General features: G+C 41.1%; 1 protein-coding gene across 2 annotated transcripts in view; it reads left to right on the top strand.

Moving 5' to 3' along the window:
- The first annotated feature begins 1049 nt into the window (after window positions 1-1049).
- GLRX3 (glutaredoxin 3) overlaps window positions 1050-21893 on the top strand; it is a 36842-nt gene continuing 15998 nt past the window's right edge. The window contains exons 1-4 of one of the 2 annotated variants that reach the window (XM_077822749.1): window positions 1050-1239; window positions 9598-9706; window positions 14438-14512; window positions 15209-15410. In XM_077822749.1, the coding sequence (XP_077678875.1) occupies window positions 1175-1239; window positions 9598-9706; window positions 14438-14512; window positions 15209-15410 (451 nt within the window). In that variant the 5' untranslated portion in view covers window positions 1050-1174. The remainder of the gene's footprint in view (window positions 1240-9597; window positions 9707-14437; window positions 14513-15208; window positions 15411-21893) is intronic. The other variant, XM_077822750.1, reaches the window with a different exon arrangement.

Below are 21893 nucleotides of genomic sequence, written 5' to 3'. Positions count from 1 at the left end.
ATTATTGGAAATATCCTATACAACTTCATGTAGACCGGTGGATCAATGTTCTTGAGTCTTAACATATTGAGATCTCATTACCATTAGCAGGACAAGTGGGAATCGTTCCCCAACATCTGGAATCTGAGAGGTGAATATTTCACTGTATAGAAGGATCTGGTATGTACTGTACATGACAGTGTCTTTCTTCTGTGAATGGCGCATTGAGATGACGTATGTTTTGGAGAGAGCTGGACAGGAGAGGATAATGAGAGGACGGAGATGGTGCTGGATCATAGAAGCATAGGAGTGGAAGGGACCGCCATAGGTAATTTAGTTCAGTCCCCTGCACTCAAGGCAGGACTATGTAATAACTAGACCATTCCTGACTGATGTTTATCTAACCTGTTCTGAAAGAAAACCTCCAGTGATGGAGATTCCACAACCTTCCTCAGCAATTTGTCCCAGTGCTTAACCACCCTGACAGTTAAGAAGTTTTTTCTAATGTCCAACCTAAACCTTCCTTGTTGAAATTTAAGCCCATTGCTTCTTGTTCTATCCTCTGATGTTAAGGAGAATCATTTTTCATCCTCCTCTTTATAAGAACCTTTTACATATTTGAAAACTGGTATCCTGTCCCTTCTGTCTTCTCCAAACTAAATAAACCCTATTTTTAAATCTTCCCTCAGAGATCATGTTTTCTAGTCCTTCAGTCAGTTGAGTTGCTCTGCTCCAGACTTTCCCCAATTTGTCCAGGTCTTTCCTGAAACGCGGCGCCCAGAACCCGACACAATACTCCAGCTCCCCGGCCAGCTCTGACGCGGGCTGGGGGATGGCGCTGGGCAAACCCTGTGCGCCCTCCTCTTTCGTTTTGTAAAATTCAACAGCCGCTGACCTGCCCCTCCCCCAGCCCGCACCCGCGCCGCCCTCTTCCCGGCTGCTTCCCCGCCCCGGCCCGGCGGCCGATCGCCCCACCCCCTCCCAGGACAACCGGGCTCCAGGCCTTCCTCCCCACGGGAACCGGCGGAGGAAGTGCGTGTGTGCGCGCGCGCGCGCGCGCGCTGGGAGGGGGTCCCCCTCGTCGAGCATGCGCGGAGGCAGAGAAGGTTCGCTCTGAGGCAGGGCGGATCGCTCCGCCGACCGGGTTGCACGTGCCCCTCCTGGCCGCGGCGCCGGCCACAGACTAGTCCTAGTCATGGCTGCGCTGGCCGAGGTGGGCTCTGCCGGGCACTTCCGGGAGCTGCTGCAGCAGAAGGGCAAGTACGTGCGGCTGGCTCCGGCGAGCGGTAGCGTCAGGCTCCGGGGGCCCGGCCCGCGTTGGGGAGGCAGCGGCTTTGTCATCGGGGAGTTGGAGCCAGGCTGTGGGGAAGGAGGGGGCGGGTGTTGTTCCCTGGGGGAGGCGCGTTCTTTCTGCGGGTGAGGCCTGCCCGGTCCCGCGGGGGTCACTAACCCTCCCCCCCGGCGGGGGGTCCACTAACCACCCGCTGCTGCCGCCTTCTCTCCTGGGGGCGTCGTTAATTCCTTCCGCCTCCGGCCCTGCCTCCTTCGCTTACTAACCTCCTCTCCCGCTTACCCCCATTTCCTTGCCCTGCCCCTGTGGGACATCCACCCCAGCCTAATGCATTGGCCTGGGCATTGGGATACCTGGTTTGCCCTTCCTGGCTCTGCTTGTGAATTAGGGCAAAACACTTAATCCCACTCTGCTTCTTAGGCCTGGTCTACACTAGTAATTTACATTGGTATAGCTACATCTCTCCAGGGTTTGAAAAAAATCAACACCCCTGAAGATTTCAGAGTAGCAGCCATGTTAGTCTGTATCTGCAAAAAGAACAGGAGTACTTGTGGCACCTGAGAGACTAACAAATTTATTTGGGCATAAACTTTCGTGGGCTACAGCCCACTTCATCGGATGCATTCAGTGGAAAATACAATAGGACCATTTTATATACATGGAGAACATGAAACAATGGGTGTTACCATACACACTATAATGAGAGTGATCAGTTAAGGTGAGCTATTACCAGCAGGAGAGACAAAAACCCCTGAAGATCTAGCTCTACTGTCCTAATCCCTGGTGTAGACAGCACTAGATGGACAGAAAAATTCTTCTGTTGACCTAGGCCATGTCTACATTAGACCTTACAGTGGCATAGCTGTACGCATGCAGTTGTGCTGTTGTAAGGTCTCCTATGTAGCAGCTCTGTGCTGACAGGAAAGCATCTCCCACTGCCATAGTGCTGTGCAAAGTGGTGCATCTTTTTGGTGTAATTTATGTTGCTCATAGGGGTGACTTTTTCATACTCGTGAGTGACAGAAATTATATTGACAAAAGTGCTAGTGTAGACATAGCCTTTGCTAATGCCTATCAGAGAGGTGGATTATCTGTGCTGATGTGAGAACCTCTTTTGTTGGCGTAGGTAGTATCTACACTGAAGCGCTACAGTGATGCAGCTGCACTAAGTGTAGACCTATCCTAAGGCTTGGTCCACTCTAGGAAATTAGGTTGGTATAAATGTGTCGCTCAGGGATATGAAAAATCCACACCCCTGAGCGAAGCAGGTAAATTTACCTAACCCTCTGTGAAGACAGCTCTCGGAGAGCTAGATTATTTATGCCACCCGGAGAATCCCTCCCATCAGCATAGGTAGCATCTTCACTGAAGTACCGCAGTGGTGTAGTTGTGCTGCTTCAGCATTTTAAGTGTAGATAAGCCCTTAGTTTGCACATCTGTAAAAGGGTCATAATGCTTGCATTCTATTTAAAGGACAGTGTCAACTCCAGTCATATTTCAACCTTATTTCCTTACATTAATAATACCTTTTGATTACTAAATTGAAATAATTTAGAAATCCAGTTTACACTTTTATTTTTGAAGGGTTTTTTTTGTAACTTTCTTAGATTGGACAAGGAAAATCAGTGAAGTCAGTTTCACTTCACTGCAGTGTTCATAGAGCCGTGCAAATCGGCAGATATCCGCAGGCATCCACATCTGCGGATCATTTTTGCTGATCACGGATTGGATGTTGATACAGTTTTTGTATCCGTGCAGGGCTCTAAATGTTTGGACTGCTGACATTGCAAGGGGATGTTCTTGTGTTTAAAAACAACTGATTTCAAGTTTGCTTTTTTTTTTTGTTTCGTAAAAGTTTTTTTTAAAGAATCTAAACTTTGGAGCAAATTTGATTTTTCTAGTGCTGTTCTAATTTTTGTACAGTTGTATGAGATTTGTAGATTGAAGACATGAGAAATGTTGTTCTATGTTATGTTAATGGATCTTTAAAATTAATCTTAAAATGGGGATGTATACATTCACACAGTGAGCAGGAATGGTACAACTGTGTTGGTGTCTCACAGCCCCAAATAGGTTTTTTCTCCATTTCCATGCTATGTGAAAACTTGAATTTTAAATGAACGTTTTCAACTCAATTCTGGCAGCATATTTACATTTATATTAACAGATTTTTTTCGAGAGCACAAACCTGGAAGATAACTTTTATGAGCAGACCTCTGTCTCTTTGTGGAGAAAAAGTCAGCCCATGTGAATAAGCTTGTAGGATTGATGCATAGCAGTGTGTCTGGAACTGTACAAAATAGAAGAAAACATGGGACTAGATCCACAAAAGGACTTATGTGCCGAACTACCCCGTTAGGCACTAGAGTCCATAATTTAGATCTTTAGACCCTTGCTCAGCTGTTGCCTAGCCCTGTAGATGCCTAAATTCCCTAGGCATCGAAATTTTTGCTAGTGAAAATGTGAAAAGCTGTCTAAATCTTGATGCCATCTAGCTTTCGCCAAAGCCTTGGTATGATTCAAAACTGGGTGTTCCCCCACCTGTGGAGCCCAATCTGGGAGGCGTGCTCAGAGCATGCTTGATTTTCATACAAGACAGCCAGGGAGGAAGCAGTGTCCACCTTCTATCCAATAGCTCAGTAGTTAGTGCACTCACATGGGAAACCCAACTTGAAATCCTTGCTCCAAATCAGGCGGTGTGGGAAATTAAACTTGTTTCCTACGTTTTGGTCTGTGCTCTAGGCAGTGGGGTACTGGATGTAATGGGGGTACCATCGCCATTCCCTCCCTTTCTCCCCCTTAGGCATTAAGCGTAGCAGCACTGAGCATACATCTCCTTTGTGTTTAGCCAATGATCCCCTCTCTGTGGAGCTTATAGCCTAAATGAACAGACAATTTGCTAGAGAAATTTACAGCAGAATTCTGAGAAAATTTAAGGATTAATAGAAATGTTTCCCTAACCTAAAAAAAATATTTTTTTATAGAACAAATACCTGTACAGTTCTTATAGAGCAGAGGTTCTCAAACTGGGCGTCATGGCCTCTCAGGGGGTTGCGAGGTGTCAACCTCCACTCCAAACCACACTTCACCTCCAGCATTTGTAATAGTATTAAATTAAAAACACTTTTTTATATTTATAAGGGGGGGTCGCACTCAGGCTTGCTGCATGAAAGGGGTCACCCATTCAAAAGTTTGAGAACCACTGTAATAGAGTGACTGCACAGCTGCATCAGTACACCTGTGCCACTGTAAGGTCTCTAGTGTAGACCTAGCCTTGTACTACTAATTCAGTTGCTTTTTGAACAGTTACTGATTGAACAAAACAACACGTTTTGGAAAATATTGATTTCACAAAAGGTTTAAAAGATAAACATTCTAATGAAACTGATTAAATGGTTATTTGAGTATGCATATTTATATTTACTGACAAGTTAGATTATGGAATAACCACAAACTTCATAATATGTTTTTGGAAAAGTTTTAATTAAAGCTTTGTTTTCAGAGTGGAAAAATGGTGGTGGATTAGTATGATGATATAACAGGAATTAAGAAGTCATATAAATCTCCATCTTAATTCTAGTTTTGACTAAATGATATTTTAAAATGGTGACACTATGTGCTGAAAAAAAATTGTGCTGTGTTAGAAAGGGACTTTGAATATTTATAATTTAAAGATTTTATATTGTAGCACAGTACAATGGTAAACACAAATGTAAATAGCATCATAATGGAAGATGGAACCATCACCTTTAGAACTGCCTATTTGGAGAACGTTGTGTCATCACTTTCTGTACTAGTTCTGGAATAAAGGGAACAAAATCCATATGTTTTATGTTCTGCAGTTCTTTCTCAAGCATAACTCCCTCCCATCCCCTCCCTTACTTAAGAGGAAGCTGTAATTGCAGTATTTGGCCTTAAGTGAATACCTGAAAAATTTTGTAGACAATACATGGTGTATATATCTATATTTTTATCTGGAATCAATTAAACTAACAGCTGTGATATAAAATAGACTAAATAACAAAACCAAGACCAATATTAAAACAATATTGTAGGTCATCCCCATAAAGCATCCCTCATTGCAGGCTTTTTTTTTCCCCGTAGCAAGGGAAAGGAAGTTATGAAGGACACACGTTATTTAAAATTAAAAAAAAAAAAGTTTCCTGGTTATCTCTGGATGACAGTAGAGTCAAAATATGTACTGCCTTGAGTCCAGTGTGCACTTTGTATCTGGAGTCACTGGTGCACTTTCAGGAAGTTGACCCACTTGATTTCCCCAATGTTTTGAGTTACTCTATCTTGCCATTCTCTTATGCTTTTCTAAAAAGTTTAGTCACTGAAAGGCAGATTAATTGCAACCTTGTTTAAAACAAAAATAATTCACAGAAAAATAAAATTTGAGGGGAATAAGCATTCTGTTTTCACAATATTTTCATTAAGTCCACATTAAATTAAAACAATATTGCAATATTAATAATATGGTTGAGGATAATCTTGTCAAATAATTACTGTTCCATTCAAAGGGGCTAGAATTACTCAGCCATGTGGTTCTTACTCCTGTACTGCTCACAAAGTGACACTTATCTGATAAGATGTACCCCTACCATACTGAGTAATTTAAATTAGACATGTGGGAAATTCTGCTTGGCAGCTCAGGAAAGAATGAATTCTCTGCTGTGCTTCAGTAGTGGGAAAGAAAGTGTATCAAATTATTAAATAGTATTTTGGGCTTAATACATTGTTTAGTATCTAGCTATATTGCTCTATACATCTTTTTTTCTTTGATTTTTATTTATTTTTTTACACACTGAATTGAGGGACTTCATTTTTCCCTTACAATTTAGCAGATCAAGATCCACCACATGTGTGTCAGAGATTTCTTATGGTGTCCAAACAAGCATAGGATTATTGTTGCAAATACAGACTGGAACAACTGCATTGTAAATTGAATTTCTAGAAAACAAATTCTAATAATTTAATGGATCAGAACACTTTGTGCTGTATGCTGCTCCATAACTAATATAGTGGTAGCACAGAAACTTGAAGTCAAGTTACTCCTATTTTTAATCTTTTTTTGGTAATGCTTCTGCTTTTGCTGTAAAGTCATGGAAGTAGTGATTATGGTTTTCTCCTCTTCTTAGTGTTTGTATACACTTGAGAGTAGCAGATGTTGGAAAGGAAAACTACCTTTCCTTGGCTTTAAGCCTTAGTACTTATACTCGTTGTTTGGGCCCTGATCTTGTGCCGAAATTGCATGAGCTGCATTGACTCCAGTCGGGACCTGTGTGGGCTCATGGGTCATTCCACAACATTATGTCTTTTTTTTTTCTAGCTCATTGAGGTTCTGGTCTATGACTAGAGCTCATAGGCGCTATGGTAATATAAATAATAACTGTCAGTTTAGGGTTGGAGTATTGAACAGTTTTGAGCATAATGCATGGATTTGCACATATGATGTTTTATATTGGGTATTAATATAAATGTAAAACAATAAGATGTATTCTGCCGACATAGTAATCATTAAAATTCCTTAATGAGTTAGTATTTTGTCTATTATAAAATAAAATTATAAATTGTTGTACAGCTTTCAGTGGCATAATATTTGGTATGTCTTGTGATTTTTATACATTCAGAGTATTATTAAGAACTCATTGGCATTTTGGATATATCACAGACATCTTAATGTTTTTCAGCTTCGATGTCGATAGTATTTCTCAGAAATCCATATTAAGGGAGAAGTCCTTTATCTTGGGTAGTATTACACAGCCTTCATTAAAGAATTTGGAACTAATATTCCTGATTAGTTGTCCTGTCCAGCTATATTAATCCTCCTTAACTATTCACTTATTCTGCTGAAAATAGTTTAAGAAAGCTAACAGTAAAGCATAGAATAACCATACTGGAGCAGATCTCTGACTGTGATCTGTACTGGATGTTTTTGGGGAAGGTGTAAGAAATCTTGTTGTGGACAATTAAGGAATAACTGGCCCACAGAGAAAGTTTCTTCCTTGTTCTCATTAGTTAGAAGTTAGTTTATGTCTTGAAACATGAGGGTTTATATGCCTTTTTGTTAAACTTCCTGGCTGATAACTCTGAATATTCTCATTATCCATGTACATGCCCACTTTTTTAAAACCTACAAGTTCTTGGGCCCGATGTCTGGTGGCTTTGAGTCCAAAGGGTAGCTTTGTGTGTGTGTGGGGATTTCATTTTTGTATCATTCGCTGTTTTGTATACCCCTCATCTTCCTTCTTATTTGTTGCCCCCTCTAAACTTAATTCTTGTGCCTTGGGTTATTTCACCCCGGGGAGAATTGAAGGGCAGCAGGAATAATCTATACTGCGAAAAGCACAGTGTAGCCAATAAAAGATGCATTTGCGCTAGGAATTCTTTGCTGATGTGGTATACGTATACTGAGAAAAGGGCTCGTAGAGTAGATCTGGCCTCCCAGACAGAAAGAAGAGAAATATTAATGAGGGAAGTGAGGTCACGTAGAGCCCTTGGCATATGTGGGTGGAGAACTGGGGACCCTGGCCTGTGGAAGGGAGTACATAGAGCCCCTTGTCTGGGGGGATTCAGAATCCTTATAATGGGTGAAGCGGAGAATGGGGGACTCTGGTATGGGAGCACACAGAATTTCTGGTGAGGAAGGCCAATTGGGGGCCCCTGCTGTGGGAGGAATAGTGTTACACCCCAATGGGTGCCCCCCCCAAGGAGTTTTTAGGGAAGGTAGATTAGCATTGAATGTGGCTAACACTGTTGCAAACATTGTTAAAGCATTTTGGGGAGGGTTAAAAATGTGAGAGTGGAGAGTGGAAGTTTTCTTTGCAGAATACGAGAGGCCGGGGGGCAGAAAGAAGAAGAGCAGAGAACGGGGAGAGGGGGCCATTGGGGTGTAACAATAGGTGTGCACACAGAGCCTTTGGTGTGGGGGGAGAAAGGAGCCCTGGTATGGGGGAGAGGGAAAGGGGAGCCACAGAGATTCCTTGGCAGGGTGGAATGGGGGTACACGCAAAGCCCCTGGCATGTGCAGAAAGTGTGGGAGCCTGCTATGGTGAGAGGAGGGCCTGGAGAGCACACAGGACCCTTTGCATGGGGGAAATGTAGGGGACTTTATGGGGAAGGCTTTCACATAGAGCCCCTGGAATGAAGGGATGTGTGGGGGCATTGCAAGGAATCTCTGAAATTGTGGCGAGTGGGAAGGTGGTGCTCAGGGAGTTTGTGGAGGAGAATGAACTTGGAGGGATGAAATGAACTTGGTTTATAGAAGCAATGAAGTGTATTGTGTGTTTTCCAGATTATTTGTTAAACCCAAATGTTTTGTCAGTGTAATCGTTAGTGCCTTCAGTGCCTTTTTGGCAGAGCTTGCGAGGCTTGACAATCCACTTGATGGTATTTTCTTTTTTTGGATGTAACATGATAACTTTAAACTCTATGTATAGACATGCTTGTTCTGGAATAAGAGTCCATCTGTAGACAAGCTTATTCTTGTAATACAGTTTTAGATTGTTGACATCCTAAAAGAGAGAGCAAAGGAGAATAAGAATGGTGGGGAGGAATGCTGAGATATGGGCGAATGCAAGGGCAGAGAGCCCCTGGCATGGGAAGAGCTGGGGGAGGAGGGTTGCAACGAGTCCCTGAAATAGAGGGGGATTGGCGGGTGGCACACAGAGCTTGTAGGGGTAATGAAGGGATGGAAGGAGCCCCTGGTGAGTGCAATAAGCTCAGCCAACAGAGGCAACAAAGTGTGTGACCTGAGTAATTGAGGTCTTTCTGCCTGCTTCAATTGTTGCTCATTCTTTGTATGTGATGCTGCATTCTGCTAGAATCAGGTTAGGTAGCAAAATGTCAAGCTCCTTGTAACTCTGTTGTGATTTTATTCTTTCTTCTTTTTATGTTGCATATCTTACCAGTGATATTTGTTTTTCAGCAAACATCTCTAACCACCATTCTTCTAAAAACATTAAAAATTGGGCAAGGCTTTGTAACTTTTTTCTTTTTAATGCTATTTTTTTCATCCCTATGTTTTCTGTTCTCTTAGTGTGTTTTTTTTCTTGTGAGTTGTGATAACCTTAGAGTGCATAACTTAGTTATTTACTATAAGAGTTAATTTTATATCAGTTATTTTCCTTTTTTCTGTATCCAAAGTAATACTACTCTTTCTATAGTCTTTATATTCTTCAATGTATATTAATTCATATAATATTGCATTGTTCCATTATAACTAACCATGCTTTTTGTAGTCAGTTATTCTTCATCAAAATTCCATTATTTAAAAAAATTATCTATTTCTATTAACATATATCTGTATTTTTGTTTTGTCATAGGTCTCTTGTAGTTGTCCATTTTTGGGCACCATGGGCTCCTCAGTGCATTCAAATGAACGATGTCATGGCTGAGTTAGCTAAGGAACACTCGCAAGTTACATTTGTGAAGGTAAGTCTTCATGTCCAGATAGTAAAGGCCATTTTAAAGATAGTAATGCAAACTAAAGTCAAAGATGAAGGGACCATTTCTACATAAAATGAACTTCAGAAACGGATTTTTTTTCTCCGATGACTTCTATGGGGTGGAAACCAAAGCTTTCGTGCTGATTTGAATCCTAATGAGTTCAACTTCAGCACGAGTCAGTGTCAGAAATCGCATAAATTGAACTGTGGGTGAAGTTCATGGTGTATTGCTGATTTAAATAACAAGTTAGTTGCATCTTCTTGCATTTAAAAATGCACTATATTGGCACTTTAATAGAATGTTACTTCATCTAGTAAATAGGTTTTTAAGTTTGTATGTGTATTTGATGTGACTTAGAATGACTCACCAAGCAAGTACTGTAATTAGTTGTGTAATAGCCTGATCTCTTTAATCCCAGGCATCTGAGATTAAGGTAGCAAAACTGCTCTTTTAAGATTTGCTAGAACTTTGATTTGTTTCAGTGATGCTGCTGGTTAGGCAAGTAGATTTTCCTCTGGATTCATTTAGATACTCTAGTTGTTTTTCCAGCCATTACTAAGGGTGAACGATAATCTGCATAGGCTTTGCAGAAAGATAAATTTAAGTCTGTGTGATGTTGTCATTCTAAGAATGGCATGTTGAACAGCAGTAAGTAAATGAGATGCAATATTTTTGAGAGTTCATCTGCATATCCCAGGAATAGAATCACTGTGGAAAAAAAAATTTAATGCACTAGATCTGCATGTCATTCATTTTAAAACAACTTTCTCTTGTTAATGAGACATTTTTGTGATTATGAGGGCAAGGAGTAATGGAACAACCAGCTGTGTGTGTGTGTGTGTTTTAATTTGATTTCTTACAGCCTTTATGTTTTGTGTGTTTTTAATGACTCATCTCACAGTTTGGCATTTCCTTTTGTAAAGTAGAAAGATAGATCTGTTTTTAATCGTATTAATTTACAAAGCTATTTTAATTAGAGTATTCTAAAACATCAATTTTCAAAATATTATACATTGTTTTTGTTGCTTTTCTAGTGCTGCTGTAGTTTATGGTAGGCCAAATTTTTTTGAAGTCTCAGCTGTCACTTGACTGTGTATCTTTAATGAATATTTATTTTAATGGCAAGGTTCATTGGACAATACATTGCAAAATAAAATTACAACAACTGTCTTGTAAATACATACCGACTACAATATATAAGATGAGGCTGTTAAAGAAAATAAGCTATAAACAGATTTGAATAGGTCTGTTGACTCAGTAGTTTGAATTTTGACTGGTACTAATTTAATATTTTGGGTTCATAATTAAAAGCATAGAACTTTGTCACATGTTCTGGGATAGCCAAGCTAGAACTTCAGATCATTCAATAACAATTTAGCTAACCTACCAAGTTAATTTTAAGTACCTAATCAGGAATGTAGGTTCCTAATTGTGCCTTGTAAGTCACATCATCAGTTTTAAAATTCATTGTTTATAACAATCAAAACTTGATTAACATCTTGAGCAATCTTTTAAAATGTGATTTAAAAATTATAGCTGCAGTATTTAAACACAAGTTTATATTAATTTTTTAAAGATAACATAAGAATGGCCATAGTAGGTCTGACCAAAAGTCCATCCAACCCAGTATCCTGTCTGCCGACAGTGGCCAATGCCAGGTGCCCCAGACCTTTTTAGATGACCACAGAATAAATCTTAATTTTAACCAACCCAAGAGGTTTAAAATATGACTGATGTTCTCTTAAAATAGTCTGAAATTTGGTGGGTGGACCAATAACATTCAATTTTATAAAAGAAGTTATGTGTAAATGAACTTCATTAAAGTGCAACAAAAGCATCAAGGTGGATAGGAAATGAGCCACAAAAAGAAAAAGGAATAAACGTTCACTACCATGTAACAATAATTCAGCCATTTGCAGGAGATCAGAAAATAGAAATATATTGACAGATTTTGTTTCTCAGTTAATTCGTGTAGAGATTTGACTATGTGGTTTTAGGTGGGATAGAAGACTCAAAATTAAAGGTCATAGTCTGGTGCTGCTTGGCCAAATACAGGATAAATAAGGTGAGGGAGATACTGTAAAGATCTGTTGTGTGCATCAAACAATCTTATGATTCAATCAAAAGCTGCAGGTAGAACCTAAAGGAGCTTATTTAAAAACCATTCTCAAAAATCTCTGTGTGATAGCCTGGCAGAATGCCAGTCATGGCTTATTCTTTAGGCTGTGGTTCATAAAGTAAAGCTATAGTTCCATTCCCTTCACATAATTTCCTGAAATCTTTAGAAGTATGTTTGAGAGAAGGAAATTTTGAATGGCTACTTGATGACAATGCTCACATCACCAAGTGCATAATGACTGCTTGTTTTGGTGAAGGATCAAACCTGACAAGAATTAACTTGAGAGCAAGAGAAATTTATGGGGCCTGATCCAAAGTCCACTGAAGACTTCCATTGATTTCAATGGGCTTTGGATCAGGCCCATGTTGAGAGAGAGAGAAGATCGTTGATCCTTCTCTGGAACCTTCATTTTTTTGGTGGGGAACAGCAGGGGTGGGGAACCTTTTTTTCTATTAGGGGCCATTGACCCACAAAAAAAAATCAGTCATGGGGACACACACAGCCCTGTGGTGGGGAGGAGGCTTGGGGCTTCCCCCTGCAGCGGGGCGAGCCAGTGCTTGCAGCTTCAGCCCTGTGGAGGGACGCTGAGGCTTGGGGCTTCACCTAGGCTCCGGATTGGGGCCAGAAATGAGGGGATAAGGTTGTAGGAGGGGGCTCTGAGCTGGGGCAAGAGGTTGAGGTGTGGGAAGGGGTGAGGGCTCCAGCTGGGGGTGTGGACTAGGGGGTGGGGCTGAGGATGAGGGGTTTGGGGTGCAGGAGGGGGCTTCTGGCTGGGATCAGTGGGTTTAGAGTGCAGGAGCAGGTTCAGGACTGGGGCAAGGGGTTGGGGTGCGGGGTCTGGGAGGGAGTTAGGGTGTGGGCGGGGGTTTGGGTCTGGATGGGGGTGCAGGGTCTGGGAGGGAGTTAGGGTGCGGGAGGGTGTTCCGACCTGGGGCAGGGGGTTCAGGATGCAGGCTCTGGCCAGCATCTTACCTCAGGTGGCTCCCCATCAGGGGCGCACTGGGGCTAAAGCAGTCTCCCTGCCTGCCCTGGCTCCACGCTGTTCCTGGAAGCATTCAGTAACTCCAACCCCTAGACGGAGGTGCAGCCAGGAGGCTCTGCATGGTTGTGCATTGCCCGCATCTGCAATTCCCACTGGCCGCTGTTCCTAGCCAGTGGGAGCTGCGGAGGTGGTGCATGGAGCTTCCCTGATCACACCTGCGTCTAGGGGCTGTAGGGACATGCCGGCTGCTTCTGGGAGCTGCGCAGAGCCGACCAGACTTTTAACAGCTTGGCAACCCTAGCTTCCCCCACAGCGGGACAATCCAGTGCTTGCGGCACCAGCCCCATGGGAGGGGGTTGGGGGGGGCTTGAGGCTCAGGGCTTCCGGCCCATGGTACAGAGACTTGCCATGGGCCAGATAAATTAGGCAGCAGGCTGGAGATTCCCTAGCCCTAACTAACAGGATGTTGAGCAGGTGTAAAATTATTTCTCTTGCATCCAAAGTTGTAACAAGATTAAAAGCCTTATGGGTGTAACAAACCAAAATCTACTTTTACAAATAACGCTAAAATGTTCAATGTTCAAACTATATGGAGAGAGCCAGAAACCGAATAGCCAATTATTACATTTTCTAAAAATGTTAATTTTCTGACCAAGAAATCAGCAACCCTGAATGGTTTTCCAGTTGCTGTTGATAAAGCCCCAGTGTACAGTTTGCAGAAAGAGTAGTTGGCAAGGCTTTGTGCACCTGTAAATGGGATCACAAGGTTTCTGTTTACTAGTCCTTGAAATGTATTTATATTCACTATTTTACCACCTTATTTATACCTTTATTTTTCCACTTAATGTCTTCAGAGCTAACAGGAAATCAACATTTATTACAATAAACAAACAAAAAACAACCCCAAAAATAACTTTGTCACTGAAGTCAGCAGCTGAGACAGAATGCACGCAGCAGATATGGTTAATAAAAAGATTTATATTTGTCTGCTAAAAAATTATCTTCTGGAATTTCAAATATGCATTTTAATGATAACCAAGCTTCTGGACCAATAGTCTAATAAGCTTTCTACTTAGAATCCAGCAGTCTTGCAAGAGTTAAAAGTAAAATTTAGCAGACATCAATAGTTTATTGAAGAAATACTCCTTTTTGCTTCATAATTTGCAGAAGGCTGCAAATGTCAGTCATGATGTACTGCCTCTTGAAATTAGTCAATAGAGCAAACAGCAAGAATTGCTGTGGGCAGAAAATAAGCACTGTAATCATGACATAACTGGGGTCAATGATTTATGGATTTCAATATAGTAGTAGCTGCATATGATTGAAAATTTACTAGGTCACTAGTGCACCAAAAATTTTATTCACAGCCTCTAGGCATCTTTTGAAATGTGCAACAAAATAAAAACCCCTGAACCTGTTTTGACACTGTGCAGGCTCACTGGATGACATGCCAGCCCACTGAGTCTCATTTAAATGCAAATGTCTTACAAACTTTTGCATCAAACTCCTTTTTAAACATAAAATGCTGAGAAGAACAGTAAAAAAGGATTGACATGCACAATCAAAACTTAAAGAAAATTATGAAAATAAAACCATGTTTTCTCTGACTTTTAAGCTGGAAGCTGAAGCTGTGCCTGAAGTGTCTGAAAAATATGAAATTAGTTCTGTTCCAACATTCTTGTTTTTTAAGGTAAGAGAAAATGGGTTGCATATCACTCACATGAATGTCTGTCAAGTTCAGCAGTTCAGTACTAGTAAATGTTCATTCTACTCTTTTTTTTCAGTGCTAAAAATAGAACAGAACTCCCTTTTCTTAGTGTTGACTTAATGTAGAAGCTGTTAACAGTCTGTGTGTCTCGTGTATGTGTGTGTTTTTTTTTTTTTTTTTTACTGGGCACAAGAATGGCCAGTTTTAATATTTCAGAACCTCCTTGAAATGCCTTGGAATTCATATATGGCTTTACAATACCCGAGATACATAACACTCTTCTCTTGTATCGTGTTAGGCTTGGTTTAGTGAGGTTCACAATTCATTCACTTTTCTGTTTGAATTATTCAGTGTAATGCTTCTGAACAATTAAAAGGTGATTATCTAGTAGAAATAGCATGTTTGGTTCTGTTTGTTAATATTTTTTTTTTTGTTTATAACAAGCTTTAAGAAATCTATTTGGTACAGACAATGCTATGGCCAACAGACTAGTTTCAGTTTTAGGATTTTGCTGGGATTAAAGAGGTAAAGGGTCAGTATGCTAACCCATTGTGCCTGCTTATCTGAAAACCTATAATATGTAGTGATGGAATACATTAAAACTGCCAATTTTTAGTAGTTTAAAAGACCGCTTTTAGTTAATACTTCTTAACTGAGCTACTCTCTTGGTTTATTTAGAATTCTCAGAAAATTGACAGATTAGATGGTGCCCATGCCCCAGAGCTTACCAAAAAAGTCCAGCGCCATGCATCTAGCAGTACTATTTCAGCTGGCCCTAATGATAATGCAAAAGAGGACCTCAACGTACGTCTAAAGAAATTGACCAATACTGCACCCTGCATGGTGTTTATAAAAGGATCTCCCCAGGAGCCTCGTTGTGGTAAGGACCCTGAAATTTTATTTAATGTAACAGGGCTTGTTTATGTAGGGATTGGTTGCCACAAACAAACCTATAAATAAATCCTGCATGTATCATTAAAGCAGAGGTCCCCAGACTTTTCGGGGTCATGGCCCCCTTACCCCTGTCCGTGACACCCTCCCCCAAACCAGGACCGCAGCTCTGGGAGGGGAGGACAGAGGGGAGATGCAGAAGGGAGTAAGAGGGCCGATGCTGGGGGTGGGGCTGGGAGGCGGAGCTGGAGCAGAGCTGCGGGTGGAGCAGGGCTGGGTTGCGCTCCCTCACCATCCCCCACGGGAACTGACCTGAGTCCCACCGTGCCTCCCCTAACGTTCCTCTGCACCCTGGGGGGGGCACACCTCCACAGTTTGTGAACCATTGCATTAAAGTATCTGAGCGCCTCAAAACACTAATTTATTTTCACAGTCCCCCCATGAAGTTAGATAGTATTATTATTCCGTTGCTCCAGATAGGGAACAGAGGGATAGAAAGACTAAGCAACTTGCCCAAAGTCACATGCATCTGTAGCAGAGCTTGGAAGAGGACCCAGATTTCCTGAGTCAGTCCAGTGTGTTAACCACAAGACCGTCTACTGTTCACCATCTCCTGTGTCCAAACCCTGCATCTCAAATTGTAAGGAGGGGAAAATTAGAACATAAAGCTAAAAAAAGCAAGTGCTGATAACATGATTTCTGGAGTATCAAAAGTGTGGGGTTACAACCTTATTGGGCTACTGACATTTATAGCTGACAAATTGTGGTCAGCTAGGGGAGGTAACAGGCTCAAGTAAAACAACATGGTGCCAGTTTTCAACAAGAGTGAGCCAGTAAATCTGTGGTCTCCAGCCTTTTTATGCACAAGATCACTTTCTGAATTTATGTGCAACCCAAGATCTACTCTGCCCCTTCCCCGAAGCCCCACCCTACTCACTGCATTCCCTCTCCCCCACCTTCACTCACTTTCCCTGGCCTGGGGCAGTGGGTTGGGGTTTGGGAGGGGGTTCGGGCTCTGGGCTGGGGCCGAGGGGTTTGAAGTATGGGAGGAGGCTCCGGGCTGAGCCTGGGGCAGGGGATTGGTGTGCAGGAAGGGGTGAGGGGTGCAAGTTCTGGGACAGAGTTTGGGTGCAGGAGGTGGCTCCGGGCGGGGGCAGAGTGTTGGCTCTGGGAGGGGGCTCAGGGCTGGGGCAGGGGCTTGGAGTGCAGGAGGGGATATGGGGTGCTGGCTCCAGGAGGAGGCTCAAGGCTGGAGTGTGGACTCCTGCTGGGTGGCACTTACCGCAGGTGGCTCCCGGTTGGCGGCGCAGTGGGGCTAAGGCAGGCTTCCTGGCTTCCCTGGCCCCATGCCTCTCCTGGGAGGGGTGAAGCAACGTGCCCCTGTGTGCTGCCCCTCTCTCCATGTACCGCCCCCACAGCTCCCATTGGCCACAGTTCTCCGTTCCTAGCCAATGGGAGCTGCGGGGGTGGTGCTTGCAGGCTGGAGCAGTGTGTGGAGACCACCCCCCGCCACCCCCCTTGGGGCCACTGGGGCATGCTGACTGCTTCCAGGAGTGGCGTGGGACCAGGGCAGCCAGGGAGTCTGCACCGACAGACTTTTAGCGGCCGGAGATTGCGATCAACTTGTTGGTGACCACTGCTGTAAATTAATGTTCCGTATGTCTTCTGTTTATAGTAAAACAATAGAATAAATATTAAGAATAAGACCTCAGTAAACATCTAGGAGACAACTTTGAGCAATAGCCTGAATTTATAAGGAATTAATCTTGCAAGACAAGTACTATTGCTCTTTTTTGATAGAATTACAAAATTAATGAGGGAATACAGAGGTTGGAAGCGATGAGTTTCAGTGGGAGATGGGCGCCTATGCCTTGTAGACTCGTTAGTAAATCCCAGCCATAATATCTGGATATTAGTAAAACACATGAACTCAGGGTATAATAGGCACTGCTGTGGTCGCTGGACCCCCAGTTGTGGGGTTTGGCGGCGAAATTTTTGCTTTTATTATGCCCCCTGCAGGTTCTGCTGTGGCTGAGGTAGCACATACTGCCGCCTCAGCTGCCACGGAACCTGCATGGGACATATCAAAAGCGTCTTCTACAGACGCTTTTCCCTTGGGTGGGTTGGGTCCGGGGAGGGGAGGCGCGGCTGCGGCTAGCTATGGGCTCCTCTGGGCAGGGGGAGGCTCGGCTCAGGGCTTTGGCCAGCCTGGCTGGGGCTCCTCTGGGCGGGGAGAGGCTTGCGGCTTTGGCCAGCCCAGGGCTCCTCCAGGCGCGGAGGAGGGCTTGTGGTTCTGACTTCAGGTGATGGGGGGTAGGCGAGGAGGGGGAGTCTCAGGGCTCCGTCTGGCTGTGGGGAGAGCATTGGCGGAAGGGGCAGAGCTGGGGACGAGCCTCCCCGGGGGGGAGCTCCACCTGCCGCCTATGGTAAAACACTTTGTTTGGAGGGGATTGCTTTGAATCAAAATGATTTAAGTAATTGATTGGAATTGGGATTTAAATCAGCCAGCAGGAAACCGTGATTGAAATAATTGATTTTAATTTTGGTTTGCATTTGTATTTTTTAGTTATTTTCCTAAAGCAAGTTTGAGTCTCATTGGTTGGTAACCATTTAAAACATGTTGATTTACAGCTAAATATATCCTTTATGCTAAATATGGTGCTTCTTTTTGCTGATAGGAGGATATGCTAATTTATATGTATTTATTTAAACCGTTATATAGCCTAACTTACATTTATTCAGATTCTTAATTTTTACATTTTTAGTATGGTAGAAAATGGTGAATGATGCATTTGTTATTTACTGGATGTTGAAGGTTTTACTAGTGATTTCGCTTGCTCTGTTTGGAGAGACATTCAGGCACATTAAAACACAAATAGCATTTTCAAGTTTTTTTTTTAGTTACTTAAAAACAATTACTTTGTTTTTTCTTATCAGCATACAATTAAAAAGTTTACCAAAACACATTTTTCATTTAAAACTCACTGATTTATTAAACAAAGGAAGTATTTCTGTTTAGTATATTGAACTGATTGTTTCTGATCGTTATACTTTTCAAGATTTTAGAACTAGTAGGTCTCATCCTCTCAGACCTCATTTTTTGTCTGTAGATCAGAGGAAGAAAACAAGCTGTCCTGCCTTTATTTATTTATTTATTTGAACTCCCGGTTGATTTCTTAACTTTGAGTGAAGTAGTCATTGAATTGAAGTAGCTGAATAAACTGAAAAAATGTATTCTCTGTACCTGCAGAAGAGGTTACTACTGTCAAAAACCAGTTTAGCACTTCAACACACACTCGTTCCAGGTGCTTAGGCAGTGACTTCCACCAGTTCAGTGATTTGACTTTCTTGAAAACGTGGCAGCAAACATGTACTGTTAAAATAATTGTAATTAAATGAAAATAATATTAATAGATTAAAATTAAATTTATATTTTACGATAACCTAGGTTAAGGCCTGAATTTACTATAAATTTTTTTAATTTAGCTCTTCTCTAATTTAAATAAAATGGTATATATTTATATAATGAATTTAAAAATCAAACTGACTTTGATACAATTCCTCAAAATTATAATTTAAAAATTAAATTAGTTTGGATAAGAACCCATGTGGATTGAAAAATGGGTAACTGACTGGAAACAAAAGGCAATAAGTAACAGGGAAGGGTCAGTGTTTGAGACAGGTATCTAATGAGGTACCAAAGTGATGACCATACTTAATTGCTATCTTCTTTAGTGATCAGGATAAGAGCATATTGATGAGATTCATGAAAGAAGCCAAATTGAGAAGAGTTGAGTAAATAGTAAAAATGGAGGAAAAAGTACAACAGGACCTAGAGAAACTGAAAATGGCAAGTACATAAAAAACAAGAATTAAATAGGAACAATGCAAGCTTCAGTACTACACTGGGATAGAAGAGAGGGAAAGGAAGGTGAAAGCTATTCAAAACACACAAGTTCAGTGGGAGGGAGTGGTAGTGATTTGAGTTTGCAATATGTATAACTACAAAAAGCTATTTTGGACTGCAAACATAGGCATTGTGTCCTGGGACAGGGAGTTACTAGAACCTCTTGGTATAGTTGTGGTATAATAGCTGGAATAGTACTTTCATTTCTAGTCACCATGGGTCTGATCCAAAGCTTGCTAAAGTCAGTGGAATACTTTCCATCAACTTCAGTGAACTTTGGAACAGGCCTGATGGTGATAGATTGGAGGGATTTAGGAAAAGAGCAACACAACTGACCAAGAGCCTTTTTGAAGAAGGATTTTAAAGAGCTAAATATGTATATCTTGCCTAAGCAATGACTTGTGGATGGGGGAAGGAAGGAAGTCCGTGTATTCTGAAGATTAACCAGAGTAGTTGAGTGCAGTAAATGGGAGTGATGTGATGGAATTAAAATAACTTAATCTGAGTAGGAGGAAGAACTTTTTGCCAATGAAATGTATTGGGCTGTGAAACAATCTTAAAAGGAAAGTAATGGTGGAAAGTACCATTGTTTGGGATTTTAAAAAAGACCAGACAAAACACTACATAAGGTGTACTATAAGGAACAATCCTGCATTGGCAGGGAGAGACTCCATGATTTCATAAAGCTGTTTTCAGATTCTGTCTATGGATCGCTTGGTTGTATGTGAAGAGCTGGTTGGTCACATGGTATTGGCTCCACCTCCAACTGCTAATTGAATTAAAAGAAAATAATTAAAAAGTCACTTTTACATATGAACAACTGTTGAGTGCTGTGGGAATGTTACAGGATTATGAATGGTTGATTAAGTGGTCTGCAGGATCCTGTAAATGGGCGGAGAGATGGTTCATGCAATACGAACATCTGATCTGATGTCTTTTTCCTTATTAACTCCTATAATGCTGCTACATTTTAATAGATTAATAAGTCTCACAAGATCATAATGGCAGGGATGCTGGAACAGTTTTTATAGTGAGGATGCTGAGCCATAGACTAAAACTGTAAACCCAATATATAATGGAAACCACTTTAAGCCAGCACCCCTAGTTCCAGCACCTATGGGTTAAGGTAGAAATGGTTTAACAAGTAACAAACTGAACATTCAACACCCCCACCTCACCCCACATACGTTAACTGTACAACTATGTGTGCACCTTTAAAATCCTACCGTGAACAAAACAAGCCCATACATACGTATTTGCACACGCATCACACGTATTTCATATGCAATAAAGAATTGAGATAGTTTTAAGCACCTGTGTCTTTATCCCAAATAGATTATTATTTCCCAATCATCTTATTTCTGTCACTCATAAATTTCTTACCTTGGCTATAATATGTAGTTTTTGCTTTGCAAAACATTTGTAATACAGTTTGGTTTTCCCAAGTATGTTACTTACAGTGAATGGGAGACAGGGTGAATTGATTTAAATCAGTGATTTATATCACAGATTTTAATTGTAATTTAAATCAGCAAGAAAGAAGCCTTGATTTAAATAAATGATTTTAATTTTGGTTTGAATTTGTACTTTTTATTTTCCAAAAGAAAAGTTTATTCTCGTTGGTTAGTAACCATTCAAATGTTGATCTGCAACCATCTGTAGCCTTTACACTAAATTTGGTACTTCTTTTTGCTAACCAGAGCATCTACTATATCTGTAGACGTTTATTTAAGCAACTATGTAGCTTAACATACTTATTCAGATTTTTAGTTTTTACATTTTTTATTATGTTAGAAAATGGCAAATGATATTTCTTTATTATATGTCGTTTGTGTAGAACACCATTTGGATGGAATTTGGAATACAATTAAATATACAAAGAGCACTTTTAAGTTTATTTGTTAAATAAAACTACCTTAAATGTGCTGGATACAGAAGAACAAAAAAGTTTATCCATACATTTCTTAATCAAAGAAACTATTATCTTCAGTTAGTGTATTGAACCTAATTGTTTCTGATTGCCATGTTGTTCGAAATTTCGGACTAGAAATTGTCATCTTCTCACACCTTCTTTTTTATTCATAGCTTGAAAGAGGAAGCCAAGCTTTCCTGCTTTCTCAGCTCTCAATATGTTTCCCAGTTTCAAATGAACTAGTCATTGGACTGAACTAGTTGAATAAATTGAAATGAAGAAAATATTCTCAATGCCTGCAGAGGAAGCTACTGCAATCAGAAGTTTGAACAAACTCTGGTTCCAGGTGCTTAGGCAGTGACTTCCACCAATTCCGTGGTTTGACTTCCTTTAAAACATTATTTTAAACTTTCTTTAAAACACTTGGACATAGATGCCAAAAACTGGATTGCCCTAGAAAAACTTGGATGGGTGGCAACCCTAGTTTAGGTTTTACCATAGGTTGTCATAATTTCAAATGTAACTTTTAAATAGGCTTTTTTATAGAGAAAAATGTATTTAATTTAGAGTAAATACATTTCTTTTAATTCACTCCGATGGGAGAATATAGATTAGGACTGTTTTTTTGTTTGTGTGTTTTTTAAAAAAAAAAA

Source organism: Eretmochelys imbricata, chromosome 7 (genome assembly GCF_965152235.1).
Source record: "Eretmochelys imbricata isolate rEreImb1 chromosome 7, rEreImb1.hap1, whole genome shotgun sequence".
Lineage (NCBI taxonomy): Eukaryota > Metazoa > Chordata > Testudines > Cheloniidae > Eretmochelys > Eretmochelys imbricata.
The sequence above is the reverse complement of the archived record's forward strand: the minus strand, read 5'-3'. Positions and strand labels throughout refer to the sequence as shown.